Consider the following 19818-nt stretch of genomic DNA (forward strand, 5'->3'; position numbering starts at 1 on the left):
AAAAAAAAAAAAAAAAAAGATCATTACTCATTTTTCTCCTTCTCTTGGTAAGTGTTCAAAAAAAAAGATCATCCACATTTTTCTATAATAATAGAGATCTTTAATGCATCATTTCAGACAATGTTTATTATTCAGAGCTGAAGTTAAATGTTCTCTTTGAAGTCAACTTACTGTATAATATTAAAACATTACCTCTACCAATAAAGTTTTCAAAATCAGGCAGGTGTTGAAATGCTTGGGAGCTTTGATGCTACAGATAAAGGATTAGGCTCCATGTTCATTAATTTAAGAAATGAATTTTTATGGTCTCAAAAAAGCACTGTGAGACCTACTGGTACACTGTATACAGAAATTCCAGTCTACTGTAGTAAGGATATGAACGCATACGCATCATCCTCGGTAGAATATAACAGAAGAGTTCAGGTGAGGGCATGTTTTAGGAATGCAGCCTTGAGGAATGCCCAGTTCGTCACAGCAAAAACACCTGGCTGGTAATGATAGCATTCTACCTGACCAAGATGAGATCCTGACAAGTCAAGAAAAGCCCTTTAAATGGGGCTTATCTTTTTACCTCCAACCACATTACCTTGAAATTCTAGCACTATTCAACTGTATGGTTGCAAAAACTTGTTTTATGCCACCAGCATCTTTTTCTTACAATGTCCACAAATTATATGTTAGTAACTGGGTATCTTCAAACTCTGTAATGATAACCAGCCTAGGTCTAGGAAGGACTCACCTGGCCTTACCCCAATACGATCCAACACATAATTGTAGTTAGTACATGGCTCTTTCACCCTGCCCAGCGTCAGTCTCTTCACCTTAATTTTCCTATGGGAAACTTCCTTCGTTTATTCTAGACCCGTGGTCGGCAAACTGAGGCTCGCGAGCCACATGCGGCTCTTTGGCCCCTTGAGTGTGGCTCTTCCTAAGCCTTAGGAATACCCTAATTAAGTTAATAACAATGTACCTACCTATATAGTTTAAGTTTAAAAAAATTGGCTCTCAAAAGAAATTTCAATCGTTGTACTGTTGATATTTGGCTCTGTTGACTAATGAGTTTTCTGACCATGGCTCTAGGCTGTCTTAGTGGGACTGTCAAAGTCCTTAAAGCCATGGGGCAGGCGCATGATCCCAAGTTGGGAAAAGAGACTGGTAGGAATCTGATTGATGAGCACAGGCCAAAGACAGAAAATACAGAAGCTGAGATATTTTGATGGCAGGGCTCTGTAAGGATTGTCTCTTAGTTTCTATAACGTAGATGCCTAAGGTTACCTGGTTTTTATTCTCAGGGCTATTGGTCCAGCCAAAATCTTTTTCCTAGATTTTCTGAGCTGTCCTCTGTCCTGCTGATAAATGTTGTTTCACATAGGATCACTCTAGTGAGTTCCTGCTGTTTGCCATCAAAGAAGCTTACCTGAACCATTCATTAATGTCATTGTAAACTGTTCCCTTCAATTGGAAAGCTATGGCCTTTAACATCTTAATATGCTTACTGTAGATTATATGAGATTTTAAAACTAAGCACTAATATTTGTATCAAGGTGAACAACCCTAAGTTAACTTCAAATTTACTTTAATCCCCCAAAATGGTGCAGTATTTTTATGAATGAATACACTTCTGCCAATACAGTAGTGACCAAAAACACTTTAGTAAACTGGCTTTAGTCTCCACATTTTCAAACTTATTCTAAGTAAAAAATAAACATTAAACACACAGAAGAATGGTCTTTACAACTTTACAAGTAAGAATGACAAATTTAAAGTAAAATACTTGTTCTAAAAGAGAAGTCATACCAGATTGAAAACACTTTGGCCAATTCCTAGACACAGTCACACAAAACTACCTCCTGAGGAAAACTGACCAGCGAGACAGCTAAGTCTCTGCTTTCAACTATAAAGAATTAAATCTAAAATGCATTCACTCTTTCATCTTCTAATGAAAGATAACATACTCTCAGAAACAGCATAAGCTTTGTTTATGGTAATGTAGCTCCTAAATGAAAATATGGGCTGAGTTACAGTTCACTTAGTAACCAAGCTGAGAAACCTTTGAAAATTACCCCTAGATCAAAGTATTTACATAAGTTCAAGTCTTTCTCTTAAGATAAAAGGTAGCACAGAACCTTAACCTTTAAAAAGAATGTTTAAATTACACCTTTGTCAGAACCAGTCAAAACTTTCTGAAATGTTACTTAAATATCAAATTTCTCTTCACAGATGCTATGTCCATTTTCTTCATAATCTTCTCTTGTTACCACCATATCTTCAAAATCATCATTCTCTGATATCAATTTTCCTCCTTCCCAGGCATAAGTAATAGGGCTAAAAATAAAGGTAACATAAATGAATCCAGATGATCTTATAAAACTAAAAGGCAAAAACATTAATTAGTCACTAAAATGTAGCAGAAAGTCATTTAAAGTGTAAAAATAATCATAAACTTCATAGGACTAAAGCAAACTCAGAAAGAAAGGAATCTTTATCAACATTACAAATAGTTATTCTTTTGATTTTTTTCCCTGTGCCCTGAATCTATCTATAATAAAAAAAAAAGCATAATATGCTGATTAGACTAGACAGCCGAAAGACCTTCCGGCTGTGAGGGCCGAGCCCCTTGCATGTATTTCGTGCATCGGGTCTCTAGTTCTTATAATAAAAAACAAGAATAAAAGCAAAAGATTAAAAATACATAAAATGAAAAACACTGTCATCACTGAGTCTAACTTCTGTACTAGTATGCAGCAGATATGTCATCACACAGCAATATAGTTATTACAACACCCATTTTATAAGTCTGGAAAATAAGGGTCAGAGAGATTAAGTCTGGAACTAGATTTAACTGGAACTGATATCACACAGTCTGTGCTTTTGCTGCTATACTCTGTTGCCTCTAATAAATGAAACATTTAGGAAACACAGTGAAAGATAAACGGTTACATGGTAGGACATGGACAGTAAGTAAAACTAAAGCATGTTAAACATTTAGTTTGGCTTTATTTACAAGCAAGGTTATATACTTTGTGTCATAAGGCAATTCTATTTCTACTGTTCCGCTATCCCCAATTCAGTTTCAAATCTAAAAAATGAGAAAGAAAAAAGTTAATGTTTTCCTTATTGTACCTATTGCCATTTCTTTCTTTTTTTAATATATTTTATTGATTTTTTTACAGATAGGAAGGGAGAGGGATAGAGTGTTAGAAACATCGATGAGAGAGAAACATCAATCAGCTGCCTCCTGCACACCTTCTACTGGGGATGTGCCCTCAACCAAGGTACATGCCCTTAACCGGGATCGAACCTGGGACCCTTCAGTCCGCAGGCCGACGCTCTATCCACTGAGCCAAACTGGCTAGGGCCTTATTGCATTTCTTAATCTTGTGGGGAGAGGAATACACACACACACACACACACACACACACGAGTAGGTGTGCAATAAAGATTATATGAATAAAGAATAAAACTACTTCTGTGCATCCCTTAGCCTGTAATGTGTACACAACTTACATTTAAAATGCAGGCCATGCCGAAACCGGTTTGGCTCAGTGGATAGAGCGTCGGCCTGCGGACTGAGAGGTCCCAGGTTCAATTCCGGTCAAGGGCATGTACCTTGGTTGTGGGCACATCCCCAGTGGGGAGTGTGCAGGAGGCAGCTGGTCAATGTTTCTCTCTCATCGATATTTCTAACTCTCTATCTCTCTCCTTTCCTCTCTGTAAAAACTCAATAAAATATATATATTTTTAAAAAAAGCAGGCCTGTTTGGCTCAGCAGATATAGCCTGCGGACTGAAGGGTCCTGGGTTCGATTCTGGTCAAGGGCACATGCCCAGGTTGCAGGCTTAATCCCCAGTAGGGGGCATGCAGGAGACAGCCAATCAATGATTCTCTCTCATTGATGTTTCTCTCTCTCTCTACCTCTCCCTTCTTCTCTGAAATCAATAAAAATATATAAAATAAACAAAATGCAGGGTAAAACTTGGCCAGTGTGGCTCAGTTGATGGGAGCGTTGTCCCATATACTGAAGGGTTTTGGGTTCAATTCCCGGTCAGGGCACATAACTACATGGTGAGTTCAATCCCTGGTCGGATCACATATGAAAGGCAACCAAGTGATGCTCTCTCTCACATCAATGTTTCTCTCTCTCTCTCATTCCCCCTCTGAGATCAATATGCATACTCTAGGGAGAGGATTAAAACAAACAAATAAATAAAATTCAGGATAAAAATCCAGTATGCTTCATACTCTAAAAAGAGTATATGAACATCAATGATGATAAAAATCATTTAATATCTAATGGTAGTTTATTCTTCTACCTGATAGCTATGAAATAAGTAATCAGATGAGGGCCTGCTATAGGTTTTGAAAATTTCTACTTTAGCTTTAAAACATAACTCTAAAATTAAGTCAGGTATGTGGGGTCTCTGCCACTTAAAACTTGGGAGGGAGCAATTATTAGACATCTATTTTGTAAGAGCTCCTGCCTCAAGGTGAAGAGAAGTGGGTTTGGATTTGGTCACTGCTATCAAATCGCTGTAAAGCCTTTGCCAACTTATGAGTCCTTGCTTCTTTATTTACAAAGTAAGAACATTGGACAGGATGATGTGTAAGCCTTCCTTACAGCTCTAAAATTCTGCCTTAATTTTTTTACCAATAAAGTAGAAATGATATCTGCTTTTTTTCATAAAACAGGGTAGGGGAATATATATAAAACAGTTTTGAATTTAACAAAAACTAATTACATTTAAAAGTTAATTTAAAATATTTTAAATTATTTTAAAACATTCCAAAACAACTTATGAATGGACATAACTTATCTCAATGGGTAAAGTCTTAAATTTCTATACTTGATAGAAACACTCAGGAAATGACACACCTCAGATAACTCAAACAGATAATAACCTAATTGCTTTGCCTACAAAAACTCTTTGGAAAGAAGACTGACTTACTAGAGGGAAGTGCCCATCATGTTCCAATCATTATGGTGGGGACTTAAAATACTTCATAAGACTGAATCTACTAAAATGGAAGGTTTGTCACTTCAGTTTTGTTGTTGTTGTTGTTAATCCTCACCTGAGGATATGTTTTTCACTGTTTTTCTCAAAGAGCATGGAAGAAAGGGGGTGGGGAGAGGGCGAGGGAGAAGGAGAGAGGGGAGGGAGAGAGAAAGAGAGAAACATATTGATTGGTTGCCTCTCAAATGAGCTCCAACCGGTCGGGGGTCAGGGGGAGTGAACCCGCAACCCAGGTACGTCCCCTTGACCAGGAATGAACCCAAGACCCTTCAGTGTGCGGGCCAATGCTCTAACCACTGCACCAGCCAGGGCTATCACTTCAATTTTTGAGTAAAGGAAAATGAGGATCCAAAAGGTGAAATAAACCTGCCAACATGGAAGAACCAGGTTTTAAACTCAAGTCTGCTTTATCCACAGTCCACTTCATCTACAGTCTGCCATGTTTTGTGTCTACATGAGCCAACACTTACTTTTCAGGCAGCACAACAGAAACATCATAATCTGTTGGAGTGAGACATCGAACTTCTGAGTAAACCCGATCCCTAAATCCTGGGAAAAGGGAATTTCCTCCTGTCAAAACAATGTTTCTAAAAAAATGCGGCTGCATTTCTGTAAAAGAAAAAAAGGGAGAATGGAGAGAAAAAAGACATTAGAAAATCTGTTTACCTATCTTCATGGCATAATAAAGATGAGGGCTTAGGTAAAAGCAATTAGGGATTATAGGTACTGGTTGGGAAACCATATACTATTTTTATAATCATATAAATTGTAATTTCTGAGATTTTATAATGACATTACAGATAAATAGGTATATTAAACAGAAATATGACCTCTAAATATTGAACAAAGACTAAGGTAAGGGGCTGAACTATGGGCTACTTACTATAAGCTGTAACATTATATTTATATCAGTAACATTCTACTAGCAGACATTTGATAATTATAATTGTTCTTCCCTAAAATGGAAGGAATCTTTGTGTAGGTTGAGACTGAGCTAGTGAAAGATGAAAAGAAGGTCCTTCATGACATTTTAACGTCATGCTATCTCACTGAGATGGGTATTTAAGTATGTGCAATACTTAATAGTGAAAAATACTCAATCTATCATCATATTTAAAGAAAGGATTTTGTTTCGCACTCATTAAAGTTATATGATGGCAAACATTAAGTGCCATATGGTCAGCCAGTATTAAAAGCCTATGCAGCACCCCAGGGAAATTTATCAAGAATTATAATACTGAACCCTTGCCGGTTTGGCTCAGTGGATAGGTCAGCCTGTGGACTGAAGGGTCCCAGGCTCGATTCCGGTCAGAGGCACGTGCCCTGATTGCGGGCTCGATCCCCAGTGGGAGGGGTACAGGAGGCAGCCGATCAATGATTCTCTCTCATCATGGATGTTTCTATCTCTCCCTCCCCATCCCTTCCTCTCTGAAATCAATAAAAATATATATTTTTAAAAAATTACAATACTGAGTACCGGCGCAAGACAAGGAATGAGTATATATTGACACTGAGTCTCCTGTCATGACATTAAAGGAGTAAACTGTTGCATACCTCATGACTGTAACTTTATATAAAGTATGAAATTAATATGAAATATTAATATGAAAATAGTTGTTATTAATATGAAAATATATTAAGGGGTTGGAATTATTGACTTTCTTTTTCATTTTTCCTTTTTTTAATATATCAGAAGGAAAGGATGTGGCATATGCTACGTTTTCTCCAATGCCTAGTGTTCCTTATGAACTAGGAAGACATTTTCAAGATATAAAAGTACTTTAACACTCAAGAATATTAGTTAGCCGAAACCGGTTTGGCTCAGTGGATAGAGCGTCGGCTTGCGGACTGAAAGGTCCCAGGTTCGATTCCGGTCAAGGGCATGTACCTGGGTTGCGGGCACATCCCCAGTAGGAGATGTGCAGGAGGCAGCTGATCGATGTTTCTCTCTCATCGATGTTTCTAGCTCTCTGTCTCTCTCCTTTCCTCTCTGTAAAAAATCAATAAAATACATTTAAAAAAAAAAAAAGAATATTAGTTAAATCATGCTTCTGGAGAACCCAGACTTCACTCCGAAGTATCATACTTCAATCTCATTAAAATTATATCAATCCAAATGTAACAGAAAGAATAAACCAATCCTACCAACAGCTGAAAACCATTAAGTTGCAAAGTTATAAAGTCATGTTCTGTGCAAAGGTGGGTTAAATTAAAACTTTTTCTACAATAGATATGATAATTTAATACTCCTGGAGAATTTCTTCAAGTTTAAGTGTACAATAATGACTTTTTCCCATATGAGATGTATAATCTGGGACCAATAAAGAATTATTCAAGTATGTTATTGGATCTGGAAATCTCTACAAATAAAAGACTTGCTATTTCCGAAAATTATTTAGAAGAAACAGATGACTTCTCGAGTTCACATAAGGCTTTGTAAAAATATCATTACTACTCAGTATTTTAACTATGTACCTTCAGGTAAGTTCTGAATTGAATAGACAATAGCTTCTGGAATTCCCATTTCTTGAATTCCTATATCAGAAGGATTAAAGAGTATTTCTGGTACAGCAAATCTTTCATTGGCCAGACGAAGAATTTGTTCCCCAGATTTATATTTTCCACTTAGCACCATCTCTTCCCTTGGCTTAAAGTAAAAGATAAAATGTTTACCACATTATCTAGATCACATGATGAATAACATTTAGTAATATATAATACTAATATATTAACATGTTCTTGGAAGTTTCAGGTTCTCAGAAGTTAGTAGTTTTCTCTCCTCCTGTTGCCTAAACTACACAAATAAATAATTAGTGACCCTAACATAGCTGTTCTCCCAAAGATAATCTGGCTTTATTCCACACATTTTAAAACAGAAAGAAAGGAACAGATGAGAGGAAACTTCATAAAGTACTTATCATAGTAGACTGATTGCCATTTCCAGAGAACAAAGAACATACTCTCAATAGAAAACACTTATTGTCTTATGCTTCTTCCGTTATCTACTTTCATTCCCTTATTGCTTATTGAATACTGTGGTTCATTCTATTAGGATATTCCCTTTCCCTTGTGCAAAAAGCTTACATCTTTACATTTATTATTTATTCAATCTTATTTAAAAATCTGTTTCCAAATGACTTAAACAAATATATGGGCATTACCACTGAAATTCTCGTTATTTTCTGCTAACCCACCCATCTGTGAGCTGTGTTCCTGAGGGACTAGGAAAAAAAAACTCCTTCTACAATATTGTACATCATTAAAATAATATTCCCTCTCAATTTTACTAAGAATCATCAGCTTTTCTAAATTCAGTTATAGACATTCACTTCATTTGACTCATATATACAATTTTCCTCCCATAATAGAGTATATCCTAATCCTTTATATAGGTATAAAAATACTTAAAATATATAAAAAGAAATATTAATAATTCAGTCCTGGGTCAACTGTATCAATATTCACAACAGGCAAATAACCAACTTCTGTTTATCTCCAGATTTGTCATTCAGCTGACAGTTGTTTTTCTAAATAACTTTAGTGAGACATTTATTAATCATTTATGCACTTGTAACTGGAAAAATGGCCACCAGGAAGGCAGCCAATCAACAATTCTGTTAAAACTCCACTAATCCCAGCTGGATGCTTTTCAAATCTGACTGAGGTGGTCACTTGAAGAAATATAATGAGGATTTTTCAAATTACCTTACAAAAGCCCTTTTTAATTGTACTAAAGTCAGGCAAAACATAGTCTATCATTACTGTATTTTCTTCTCCTTTCAACCTGGAAAACAAAATAGAGACTTGTGAAATATTTTAACTATGTATAACAATCCCAAGAATCAACTTCCCAATTCTTAGATTACCATTATACATACTTGGCAATATCCATATCTCTATAAAAATCCTGAGACACATAGCATACATCTTCTTTCACTTGATTAATCACGTGTGTTTCATCCATAACATGTAACTGCCTAAAAAGAAATAAAAATTTTAAATGGAAAAGAGCCCCGGCTGGTAAGGCTCAGTTGGTTGAGAAATGTCCTGTGCACAGAAAGTCATTGGTTCAGTTCCATCCTGATCAGGGCACATGCCAGGGGGGTGGGCTAGATCCCCAGGGGGAGGGGTGCAGGAAGCAGTCAATAGATGTTCTCTTTCTCTCTCTTCCTTTCTCTCTCAAAAACATATTTAAAAAATGATAAGGAAAAGATTTAAATATAACGTATAATGATCATTTAAAATATTTTTTTCTGGAATTAAATTTTCAGGTAACTAATTTTTTTAAAATAGTAAATTCTTGAATGTGTAAATTATTTGTAACTTTATGAAATACTTATTTCCATTATTATTTTTTTTATTTAAAACTTTTATTGTTGACACTTGCAGATGTCCCCCATTTTCCCCTCCTTTGCCCACCTCCACCCAGCCCCATCCTATTTCCATTATTTCATTTTATCTCCACATTATCCCTCCAAAGGCAAATGTAAGTCCAGTTTAAAGAAGGAAACTGAAAACGTGTTAAGGGGTAAGGTTTACCCAATTAAAGAGCAAACTTTTTCCTCCAACCATTCTGAATAGAATCTTGCTTTTAACTCTTTGCACTTTCTTTTCTGATTGCAAAAGTACTGTGAGTCAGCACACAGTACCTGGCATGTAGTGGATCCTTAATAAATATTTGATGCGTAAATTAAAAAAAAAAAACCACAGGTTTAATGTATAAAGATTTGCAAAAAACAAAAATATAAGCTTACTTCCTTTGAATATTTTTTGGTGTGCATAGATTATATACATGTTTACTTTTCATGTTTTAGATTAAACATTATCTCATGAACATTTTCTTATGCTATTACATACTCTTTAAAAATTATTTCTTACTGCCCTAAAATATTCAGTCAGAGGGAGCTGTTAAAATGTATTTGTCAATGTTCCTAATGTTGGGAGTTTAGATCAGGGAGGACAGATAAACATGGACTTGGGAGCCACAGACTTAGATTAAATCCAATTTAGTAGCCAAGTTACTTTATCTTTTTGGGACTACAGCTCTTCAACTCTAAAAAGGTAATATCAACAATTTAACATAGCTGTAAGTTTATTATTCTAATCATATATATAAAGTGTTTAGCATAGTCCCTGTACTCAATACATAATTTTTGCTTCTGCCCCAGCCAGTTTGACTCAGTGGATATAGTGTCAGCCAGCGAACTGCAGGGTCCCAGGTTCGATTCCAGTCCCAGTAGCAGACGTGCAGGAGGCAGCCAACCAATGATTCTCTCTCATCATTGATGTTTCTATCTCTCGCTCCCTCTCCCTTCCCCTCTGAAATCAATAAAAATATATTTTAAAAATAATAATTATTATTATTGCTTCTATCTTTTTGCTTTTAACAACATAGTCATATACACCATATTCCGCCTTCTCCAAGATGCACAAATGTAACAATGAAAAGAAAGAAATGCTAATTAAACTATGACAATTCTAAGGTACCAATGATTGGAAGATTCACCTCAATTTCAAAGTTAAAATGTAAAAAAAAAATAAACTCAGGAGTAATGAAATATAGTACTTTTATCTATATCTCTGATTATTATGATTATTTATTCATACTCTAAAATGCAGTATATAAAATACTTAGTCTCTTGGTATACTGCCAAATTATTTACCAGAAAAGTTATTTCAAGTTGTGCTCCGATCAGCAGCAAATGAAGAGTGCCCATATCACAAATCTACATCATCTTTTGAAAAAGTTCCATATATGTGCATTGTTACATGGTATTTTAATGTGCATTTTCTCTACTAAGAAGTGCCATGAGAAAGGAGTTCTTGTTTATTTTGTTAACTCATGTATCCTCAGCTCCTCAACAAATAACTGATAAGGATTTGAATTAAATCTTTCATTTCTATAGGAGTTTAACATTTTTTTATGTCTGAGAATTATCCATAGATATCCTTTGCATGTAACGCTCTAGTGATCATCTATCTGTGCCACTGACCATTTGTTTTCTGAGAATTACCTAACTAAGGGTAGCTTTCTTATGGGTTAGTAAGCGCCCATAATTAATAAAGAAAATAATACTGTCATATTTGTTTCAGTTTTATGTTTATCTTAGTTTTATTGTTTTTTTAAGTATATTTTTATTGACTTCAGAGAGGCAGGGAGAGGAAGAGATAGAAACATCAATGATGAGAGAGAATCATTGTTCAGCTGCCTCCCGCAGGCCCCACACTGGGGATCGAGCTCACAAGGCAGCATGTGCCCTGACCAGGAATTGAACTGTGACCTCCTGGTTCATAGGTCAATGATCAGCCACTCAGCCACACCGGCCAGTCTCCTTATACACATTTTAAATCTGTTTTACAATGCACATGAATAACATTTATCATTTTAAAATATTAATATATTAAATTCTGTAGAATTTGGGATTGTCTTTTTTAGTGGACAATACCATTTTAAATGCTAGAAAGCTTTTCGATTTAAACATCGTTAGTATTTATATATGTGATATAGCTTTTTAAGCACTAATCATATAGAAATGCCACCTGAAGTTACAACTACGGGTAAAGAATAATTTTAAGTTGCTTGAAAAACTTCATTGCCAGCATCCCATCCTCCCAAAGAATAAAAGTTAAGTATTACCTATAAGATATGATCTCCTTTAGATGATTGGTTAGGAGTTTCCCTCCCACATTTATCCTAAAAAGGGAGAATGGAAATTTGGATCAGTTTACTACACATTTTTCAGTTTTATTCTAAAAAATAACATAAAAATGAAATGCAACTCACCGAATAATTGCTTCTTTTTTCTTTTTACTTCTACAATAAGGAACTATATGTGTAAAGGAGTACCCACTATCAACAATGATACAGCATAATTCGGAAGGGTTATCTCGGAAATACCTATGTGCACTGAGAGCCCCAGCTATTAAAAAAAAGGTAGAGAGAAAAAGAAACATTATAATTATTTTAAAGCAATAAAGAAAGGTAGAAACTAAGGCAAAGACATATGTTTTTCTTTTGTTTATAAGAAAATATTAATTTATTACTATATTCCTAACTGTCAAAAGTTCCTTATAGTGTTTAAACTTTCAAATATCACTTTTTTGTGGTAAATATAAATTTGGGATCAATTTTTAAAGGTCAATTTTCATTTCATAGCTTATAATATTATTTTGACAACAGATAATTTTACTGAGCATTCATTACATTTTGGAGACTATACTAAACCCCATTGAGTATGTGTGCTTTAAATCTCACAACAGAAAAACCAAGATGGCGGCATAGGTTAACAACGGAGTTTGCTGCCTCGAACAACCACTTCAAAAATACAACTAAAAGACGGAACAGACATCATCCAGAACCACAGGAAAGCTGGCTGAGTGGAAATTGTAAATCTCACAACAATCCCGTTTTATAGAAACTGCAGCACACAGAAGCTAAATAATGGCCCAGAGTCATACAGTTAGAACCAACCAGAGCCAGGATTCAAACCTACGCAGTGTGATTTTAAGGCAGAGCTTCTCAACCTTGAAAATACTGACATTTGGGGCCAGATAATTCCTTGCTGTTAGGGCTGTCCTGTGCATTGCAAAATGTTTAGCAGCATCTGTGTCCTCTACCCACTAGATGCTGGTAGCATTTTCCCAGTTGTGACAACCAAAAACGTCTCCAGACACTGCCAAAAGTCCCGAGGAGCAAAATCACCTTTGTTGAGAACACTGCTCTAGAGATTCTGCTCTTAACCAGAATTCTGCTCTTAGTACTAGAGGCTGGGTGCATGGATTTGTGCATGGGGGGAGGGGAGTCCCTCAGCCTGGCTTGCACCCTCTTCCAATCCGGGATCCCTCAGGGGATGTAGCAGTGCACCAAGCAGCAGGTGGCCAGGGCGAAGCCTGAGGCGGGGCCAAATGCTGCACTGCTTGTGCTCATCTAGGCCGGCTGCACCTGCCGCCACAGCCACTTGGTAGCATTACCACGCAGTTGGGAGAGGCTCCTGCTGCTGCAGCTGCGCTCACCAGCTGTGCGCCCAGCTCCCTATGGGAGAGCACTGACCACCAGGGGACAGCTCCTGCATTGAGTGTCTGCCCCCTGGTGGTCAATGCACATCATAGCGACTGGTCAACCGGTCTTCCCATCGTTCGGTCTTAACAGTTGCTAAGGCTTTTATTTACACACACACACACACACACACACACACACACACACACACACACACACACTAGAGGCCTGGTGCACAAATTCTTGCATGGGTGGGGTCCCTCAGAGGTAGCCTGCGGGGATCAGGCCAAAACTGCAGAACAATGCGGCCTGCTTCTCCTGCCTGCCACTCCCTTTCATCCCGGCCCCCACTGCCCCTGCCATGGGCTCACGTCCAGTCAGTCCCAATCAGGAGACGCTGGTGCTGCCACAGCGGCACTTGCCAGCCGTGAATCCTGTGTCTAGCGCCCATCCTGAGAGGGGGTTGGGGGGACCAGGAAGTGGTGGGACACCCTTGCCAGCCTGCGATCCAGATCTATCCCACTGATGTTTGCACTGGTTGTTGGGAGCCACCTGGCGGCCACTTTTACATTGTTTCTTCCCTGTAGAGCACCTCGGGAGGGGAAGTGGCCGCGGTGCCTGAGGCTGACTTCCAGGAGGCCAGCAGCGCTGTCAGGATTGTGCCTGGCCCGTTCTCTGGAGATTAGACCTGCAGGACTACTGAGGGAGGGAGTGGCTGCCACCAGGCTGGTGGGCCGCCAGGTCTGGTTGGTCAGTTGAGTAGTGCTCTCGCTATGGGAGCACACTGACCACCAGGGGGCAGCTCCTGCGTTGAGCGTCGGCCCCCTGGTGGTCAGTGTGCATCATAGCAACTGGTTGACCCGTCATTCGGTCATTTAGGCTTTTATATATATAGATTGTTGCTTTATACAGACTTTAATTCTGAAAGCTAAATATCTTAGTACATTCATTGTACAGCCATGTAATGTAATTCTAACCTTTAATAAATTTACTCCTGGATGATATTGATAGATCCTATGTTGGCAGTCTGACTATTAACATTTTTTCAATCAATTATAATAGCAAGCATATCTGTAACAGAAAAAAAAGATAACTACCTCAGAAATAATAATCTTTCAGAGATTAGACATATGTGGCTAGTAACTTCATTAGGGTGAAATATTATATAAGTAAAAAGATAAAATGAGAGAAGTCTGACTAATCTCTAAGGGTCCATCTAGTTTTTAAATTCCGTGTTTTATTTCTTTCAAATCTAAAAGAATATTCTTGGATTTTTAAAAAATATATCTCATTGATTTTTTTTACAGAGAGGAAGGGAAAGGGATAGAGAATTAGAAACATCGATGAGAGAGAAACATTGATCAGCTGCCTCCTGCACACCGGCCACAGGAGATGTGCTCGCAACCTAGGTACATACCTTTGACCAGAACCGAACCCGGGACCCTTCAGTCTGCAGGCCGACGCTCTATCCACTGAGCCAAACCAGCCAGAGCATATTCTTGGATTTTAAGTGTTCATTTACCCTATTCATATCCATATTCACATAACTCAATTCCAACCAAAACATTAACTCACCATTTACTCTTAATACTGCTTGGAACTGGTATTCTTCAAATAGGATCTCATTCATTGATTCTTGAATAGAAGTAAAGTTAAAATATGGTTCTGTGATAATAATATTAGTATCTAAAAAATCAACCTAAAAGAGAAAAAAAATCCCAAAAGTTTCATAACTTTGTGTTATAATTATAAACATATTTCACATATATAATCAGACTTACTTTAAACTCACAATAATCTTAGGAGACAGGTCTTATTATACCCAGTTAATAGGTGAGTAAACCGAGGCATCTGAGAAAGTTGAATAAATTACCAAGGTTCATATAACTAGTTAGTGACCTAGGTTTTGAACACAGGAAGACTGGTAACAGAATTCATGCTCTTTAACTATTATTCAATTTTAGCTGTCTTAATAGTAGCATTAACAAAATGGTTCTATCAAATTGTATAAATATAATTATGCAAAAGTAATGAATAACTATAAGCATTGGGGCTATTGTTATTTTGCTTTTGAATGTTAAGAGGCGAGAAGCTTGAGGATATTTAATATGTACATAATTCTCTACCAACCATTCTTAAGTAGCATTAACATTTGAGCATTTTTCTGTATACTTAAAGTCACACTATAGACATTACAAGCACAAGTTTCTCATATTGTAATATTCACACATTCAAATATTTAGGCAAAAATATTTTATTGTGAAAATAAGATACTGAATTGGTCTAATAATAGTAGAAATCTGAAGTAAACTTTTAATCTTGAGTTTCATACAGACTCTCTCTTATCAACCTCATATTTCACTTCAATACAGAAATTCTGTTCACTTGCACTTACTTATTATTTAGAAAATCAAAGCCACGCACAGAATATTAAGTGACTTAAACACGTATCTGAAGCATATTCAAAAGTTTATAAACCTTAAAATATAAACACTAATTTTTCATTTGAATAAGACTTGGAAATAAATCTGAATACATACTCCAGTTTGTTACCTGATACATTTCTTTTCCAAAAAGGTAATCCCAAACTTGTCTCTGAACATCCCAATTCACCAAGTAACCCTAAAAATATTTTAAATAAATTTAATCATCAAAAATATTTGAACAATTAAAACAAGTCAGATTAATATATTCTCAATTGCTGATTTCTTATCTCTTTACTAGAGGCCCGGTGCATGAATTCATGCACAGGTGGGGTCTGGCCAGCCCGCCCCAATCAGGCTGATCAGGCCTGGCCGGCTGGGGGGGAGAAACCATGGGTGGTTGGCCAGCCAGCCCCGCCCCCTGGTCAAACTCCCGGTTGAACTCCCGCTCAAGGGGACAATTTGCATGTTAGCATTTTATTATATAGGATGGTTACCTTCACCAGTCTAATGATGTTTGAATTTCAAACTAATTATGTTTTCCTCCTTTTAGAAGTTCAAAAAACTACAAGTTAACACTAACCAAAGTGTCAAGAGTTCAAAAGATGTAATAAGTACAGATGCTTCTCTCTGTGCTTTTCTTTAATGTGTTCATCTCATTTAGCTTTAACACAAACAAGTAAAATTCAGTACCCATACCTACATTCAGTAACTAAATTATGGTTGGTTATTTATTCATTTATTTTTTTTATTTGGGGGAAAGAGAGATGAGAGAGGGAAAAGGAAACAGTGATTTACTGTTTCATTTTTTTATGCATTCATTGGTTGATTCTTGCATGTGCCCTCACTGGGGATCAAACCTACCACATTGGCATATTGAGACAATACTAACAAACTGAACTACCCAGCCAACGCATGGTCATTTATTTTATTTTTATTTTGTTAATCCTCATCCCAGGATATTTTTTCCATTGATTTTTAGAGAGTGCAAGGGAAGGAGGGGGAGAGTGAGAGAGACATTGATTAGTTGCCTCATGCACATACCTCAAATGGGGTAGGGGACCGAATCTGAAATCCAGGTACATGCTCTTGACTGAGACTTGAACCCAAGATCCTTCAATGTGAGGACAGATGCTCTAACCACTTAGACACACCGGTCAGAGCGGTCATTTATTTTAATAGGGCACTTTAATTTCAAGTTTTGGTTTTAATAAGATCTTATTTAAAATTTAGCCCTGGCCAGTATAGATAAATTGGGCAACAGCCAGTGCACCAAAAAAAAAAAAAAAGGCTGCCAGTTCATTCCTGGTCATGGCACATGGTTATAGACTCAATCCCCAGTAGGGGGCGTGCAGAAGGCAGCAGATCAGGTTCTGCTCTCACATTGAAGTTTCTTTCCCTCTCCTAAATAAAAGTTTCTTCCTCTCTTTCTAAAAAAATCAATGAAAACATGGGACCTTTCAGTCCACAGGCCGACGCTCTATCCACTGAGCCAAACCGGTTTCGGCTAAATGGCATTTTTTTTCTGTAAAAGAACATTTATTAAGTAAATTACAAAGGTAGAAAAAGTAATTCCTAGAAGTAATGGCTTAGGAAGCAAGTTATGGAAGTAAAGGAAGGGCCCTGGGAGCTTGGAAGTGAGGAAGCTAATGGTAACATGCCTAGACCAGAAACAGGAAGGGGACGGGGAAGGCCTGGGCGTGCCCCAGGAGGGAGAGCACCTAAATGACATCTTTTAGAAATCTAAAAATATTTCCATACATTTTCTTATATGTACATTTAAAATCTTAGATATACATTTAAAGTTATCTTTAAATTTGGGTCTATAATGCTAGAAATGGCATATAATTGAATTACCTTCTGAAAAGGAAGGATGTAAAAGAGTCCCGAAGGGTCCTTTATTTCTTCTATCTGGTTAGCAGTAAAAGTTTTAAGACGTGCTGTTTTTGACCTGAACTGACAGTTAGGAATAACCCTATAAACAAAGAATCAAATAATATAATTATTCCCTAAATATTTAGTTGCTATAAATACTTTTACTTCACCACCACCCTGGATGCCAGAAAAATATCCAAAACCAGTGTTTCTCATTGTCTTCACATAATAAAAAATGCCTCCCCCCTGCCCCCAAAGGGCTCTAGTACATACCAGGTTATGTACTGGACCCTTTTTCTTTCTCAAATACTCCTCAAGAGGCCCTTACAGGTGGGTATTGGTCCCACCACCACACAGCTAACAGGAGACCTAAGTAAAGTTCCTGGTCTTTCTGGCTTTAATTCATAAATTTTTAATAAAATTCTGGTAAAAGGTTTACAAGTTCAAAATTCTGGCCATAAAATCAAGTTACCATAAAATCAAAATTTTCAATCAGTAAGATGCTTTGGGTACAGAAGTGGGAAAGTAGTACTTTTAAATGTGGTTGTGTCCACCATGAGCTTACAATCTGTTTAGGAAGACAAACTAGGTCCATTATCAGTACAGGTCTTTATGTTTAAATACATGATTTTTTTAAAGCTGCATCATAATCAATCATATGGTTGCATTACAATTTTAATATATCTGGTATTCTTGATTATTTAGCATCCTTCCTTAATTTTTGCTACCATACACGGCGGCTATAAATAATTCAGAGCATCCTGTATTTTACGTTTCTCAAGCACCTCTAATTGATTCCTTAGGTAACTGGTAACAGAACTGCTGATTCAGAGAATAAAAACCAACGATACACAGGTCTAAACATTTTCCAGAAGACTAACAATTTACATTCCTGAGCAGTTCAACTGTCCTCTTTCAAAAGAAAACGGAGAGGAAAAGAAAAACACACCCTTCTGTGAGTGACAGAAGAAAAGCGTGTCTTCAAATCTGTTTATTCTTCCTGCCAACACATATATTTAATAAATGCTATGGCAGTATTTGTTTAATTGACTATCATGGAGCAGGTCAGCCAATGAGCACTTCGAAGTTTGCACTTAGACAAAAGCTTTCGAGTTCCCCAGCTACTAAAACCGTGGTTTTTACATTGTGGGGGGTCATAAAACCCTCTGAGGATCTGAAGAAAGCTATCATCGCGTCTCCAAGAAAATGCACTTGCCCCCCCGACTCCTTCAGACTTGTGTATAAGGACCCCACCCTCGCTCCCCCAATTAGAAACCGCTTCTCTGGAACCTTTTTTTACAGAGCAATTTCCGGCTACAAAACAAAACACACGTCCCACTTCCGGGGCCGCACAGCCCAAAATCAACATCTGAATTCCAGTTCAAAGCTTCCCAGCCACCTAGCTCCCATGCGAGCATCCCTGGGGCTCGGCTTAGGGCCGCGCGGGGGCGGGGGCCCTGCACTGACGTCCCAGGGGTGAAGCGCAGTGTGTGAAACCACCAGGCCTCACTGCCTGGTTCCCCGGTGAAAACCAACACTTACGAGACATTCTCATGGCTGTAACCGATTTTGGCGTTGTAGGCTCCGTTATCCAACACTAACGTCGTCATTTTAGCACGAAACACAATGCCTCTCCTGTCTCTTGCCGACCCTTCTCACATTTTCTTCCGGCCCTCTATGGCTCGCAGGGGTGGCGCTTAAGGGCGCGCTTCCTGTATCCCTTAGCAACGGAGGACGCCGGAAGCGGCGGACAACCTCGCCACCCGCTCTTCAGCCAGTCAGGACTGGCCGTTCCCGCCTAACAGCCCAAAATTAAAATCTAGAAAAGTCATGGCGAGATCCGAGAGTGGAAGCTGCTAAAGGCTTTTCGCCCACTTCGAATTTGTCCTTTACTTCAAAGTTTGACTCGCTACTGCAACCTTCTTCTAATCCCTGTTGCAAACCAGCTGTGTGTGTGTGTGGTGGGGGGGGGGGGGGCGGGGGGGGGGGGTTCGGATAGTGTTCAGACAGTGACAATTATGTAGAATAAAGTGCAGAACCATACTCAGCATGGTATTAGGTATGAGGTCTCTTCAGTCTCATTCCCCTCAATTGCCCATCCTACTGTAGGATACAAGTACCCTGAATTAGAAATATGCTGTTCCTCAATGGCCTTGCTTTCTTACCCACATTCACACACTTCCCTTGCCTACTTGTTCTTCAGGACTGAGCTCTGCATCTTTATCTAAAAAACCTTCCCGGCCCTAACTGGTTTGGCTCAGTGGATAGAGCATCAGCCTGCGGACTGAAGGGTATCCGGTTTGATTCTGGTCAAGGGGATGTACCTTGGTTGCAGGCACATCACCAGTAGGGGGTGTGCAGGAGACAGCTGATTGATGTTTCTAACTCTCTATCCCTGTACGTCCTCTCTGTAAAAAAATCAATAAAATATATTTAAAAAAAATAAAAAACCTTCCTGACATTTGACACACCTCCTCTCCGTCCTCCTTCTTAAACTGAGGTGCTCCTCCTG

The 19818-nt window shown here is 37.9% G+C and overlaps 1 protein-coding gene across 2 annotated transcripts; it reads right to left on the reverse strand.

The window, feature by feature from the left end:
* Window positions 1–1088: 1088 nt before the first annotated feature.
* Window positions 1089–18987, reverse strand: ACTR6 (ARP6 actin-related protein 6 homolog (yeast)). 2 transcript variants are annotated; one of them, XM_006769381.2, is made up of 11 exons: window positions 18849–18987; window positions 17289–17406; window positions 15562–15630; window positions 14584–14707; window positions 11797–11932; window positions 11650–11706; window positions 8891–8989; window positions 8718–8796; window positions 7488–7659; window positions 5483–5621; window positions 1089–2325 (listed from the first exon to the last, which is right to left on the reverse strand). In XM_006769381.2, the coding sequence occupies exons 1-11, from the start codon at window positions 18914–18916 to the stop codon at window positions 2196–2198; spliced, it is 1191 nt and encodes a 396-aa protein (XP_006769444.1). In that variant the 5' UTR covers window positions 18917–18987; the 3' UTR covers window positions 1089–2195. The 2 variants fall into 2 exon arrangements, with proteins under 2 accessions (XP_006769444.1, XP_015423094.1); XM_015567608.1 differs by lacking the exon at window positions 8891–8989.
* Between the last annotated feature and the right edge of the window lie 831 nt (window positions 18988–19818).

Source organism: Myotis davidii, unplaced genomic scaffold (assembly GCF_000327345.1).
Source record: "Myotis davidii unplaced genomic scaffold, ASM32734v1 scaffold120, whole genome shotgun sequence".
Classification (NCBI taxonomy): Eukaryota; Metazoa; Chordata; class Mammalia; order Chiroptera; family Vespertilionidae; genus Myotis; species Myotis davidii.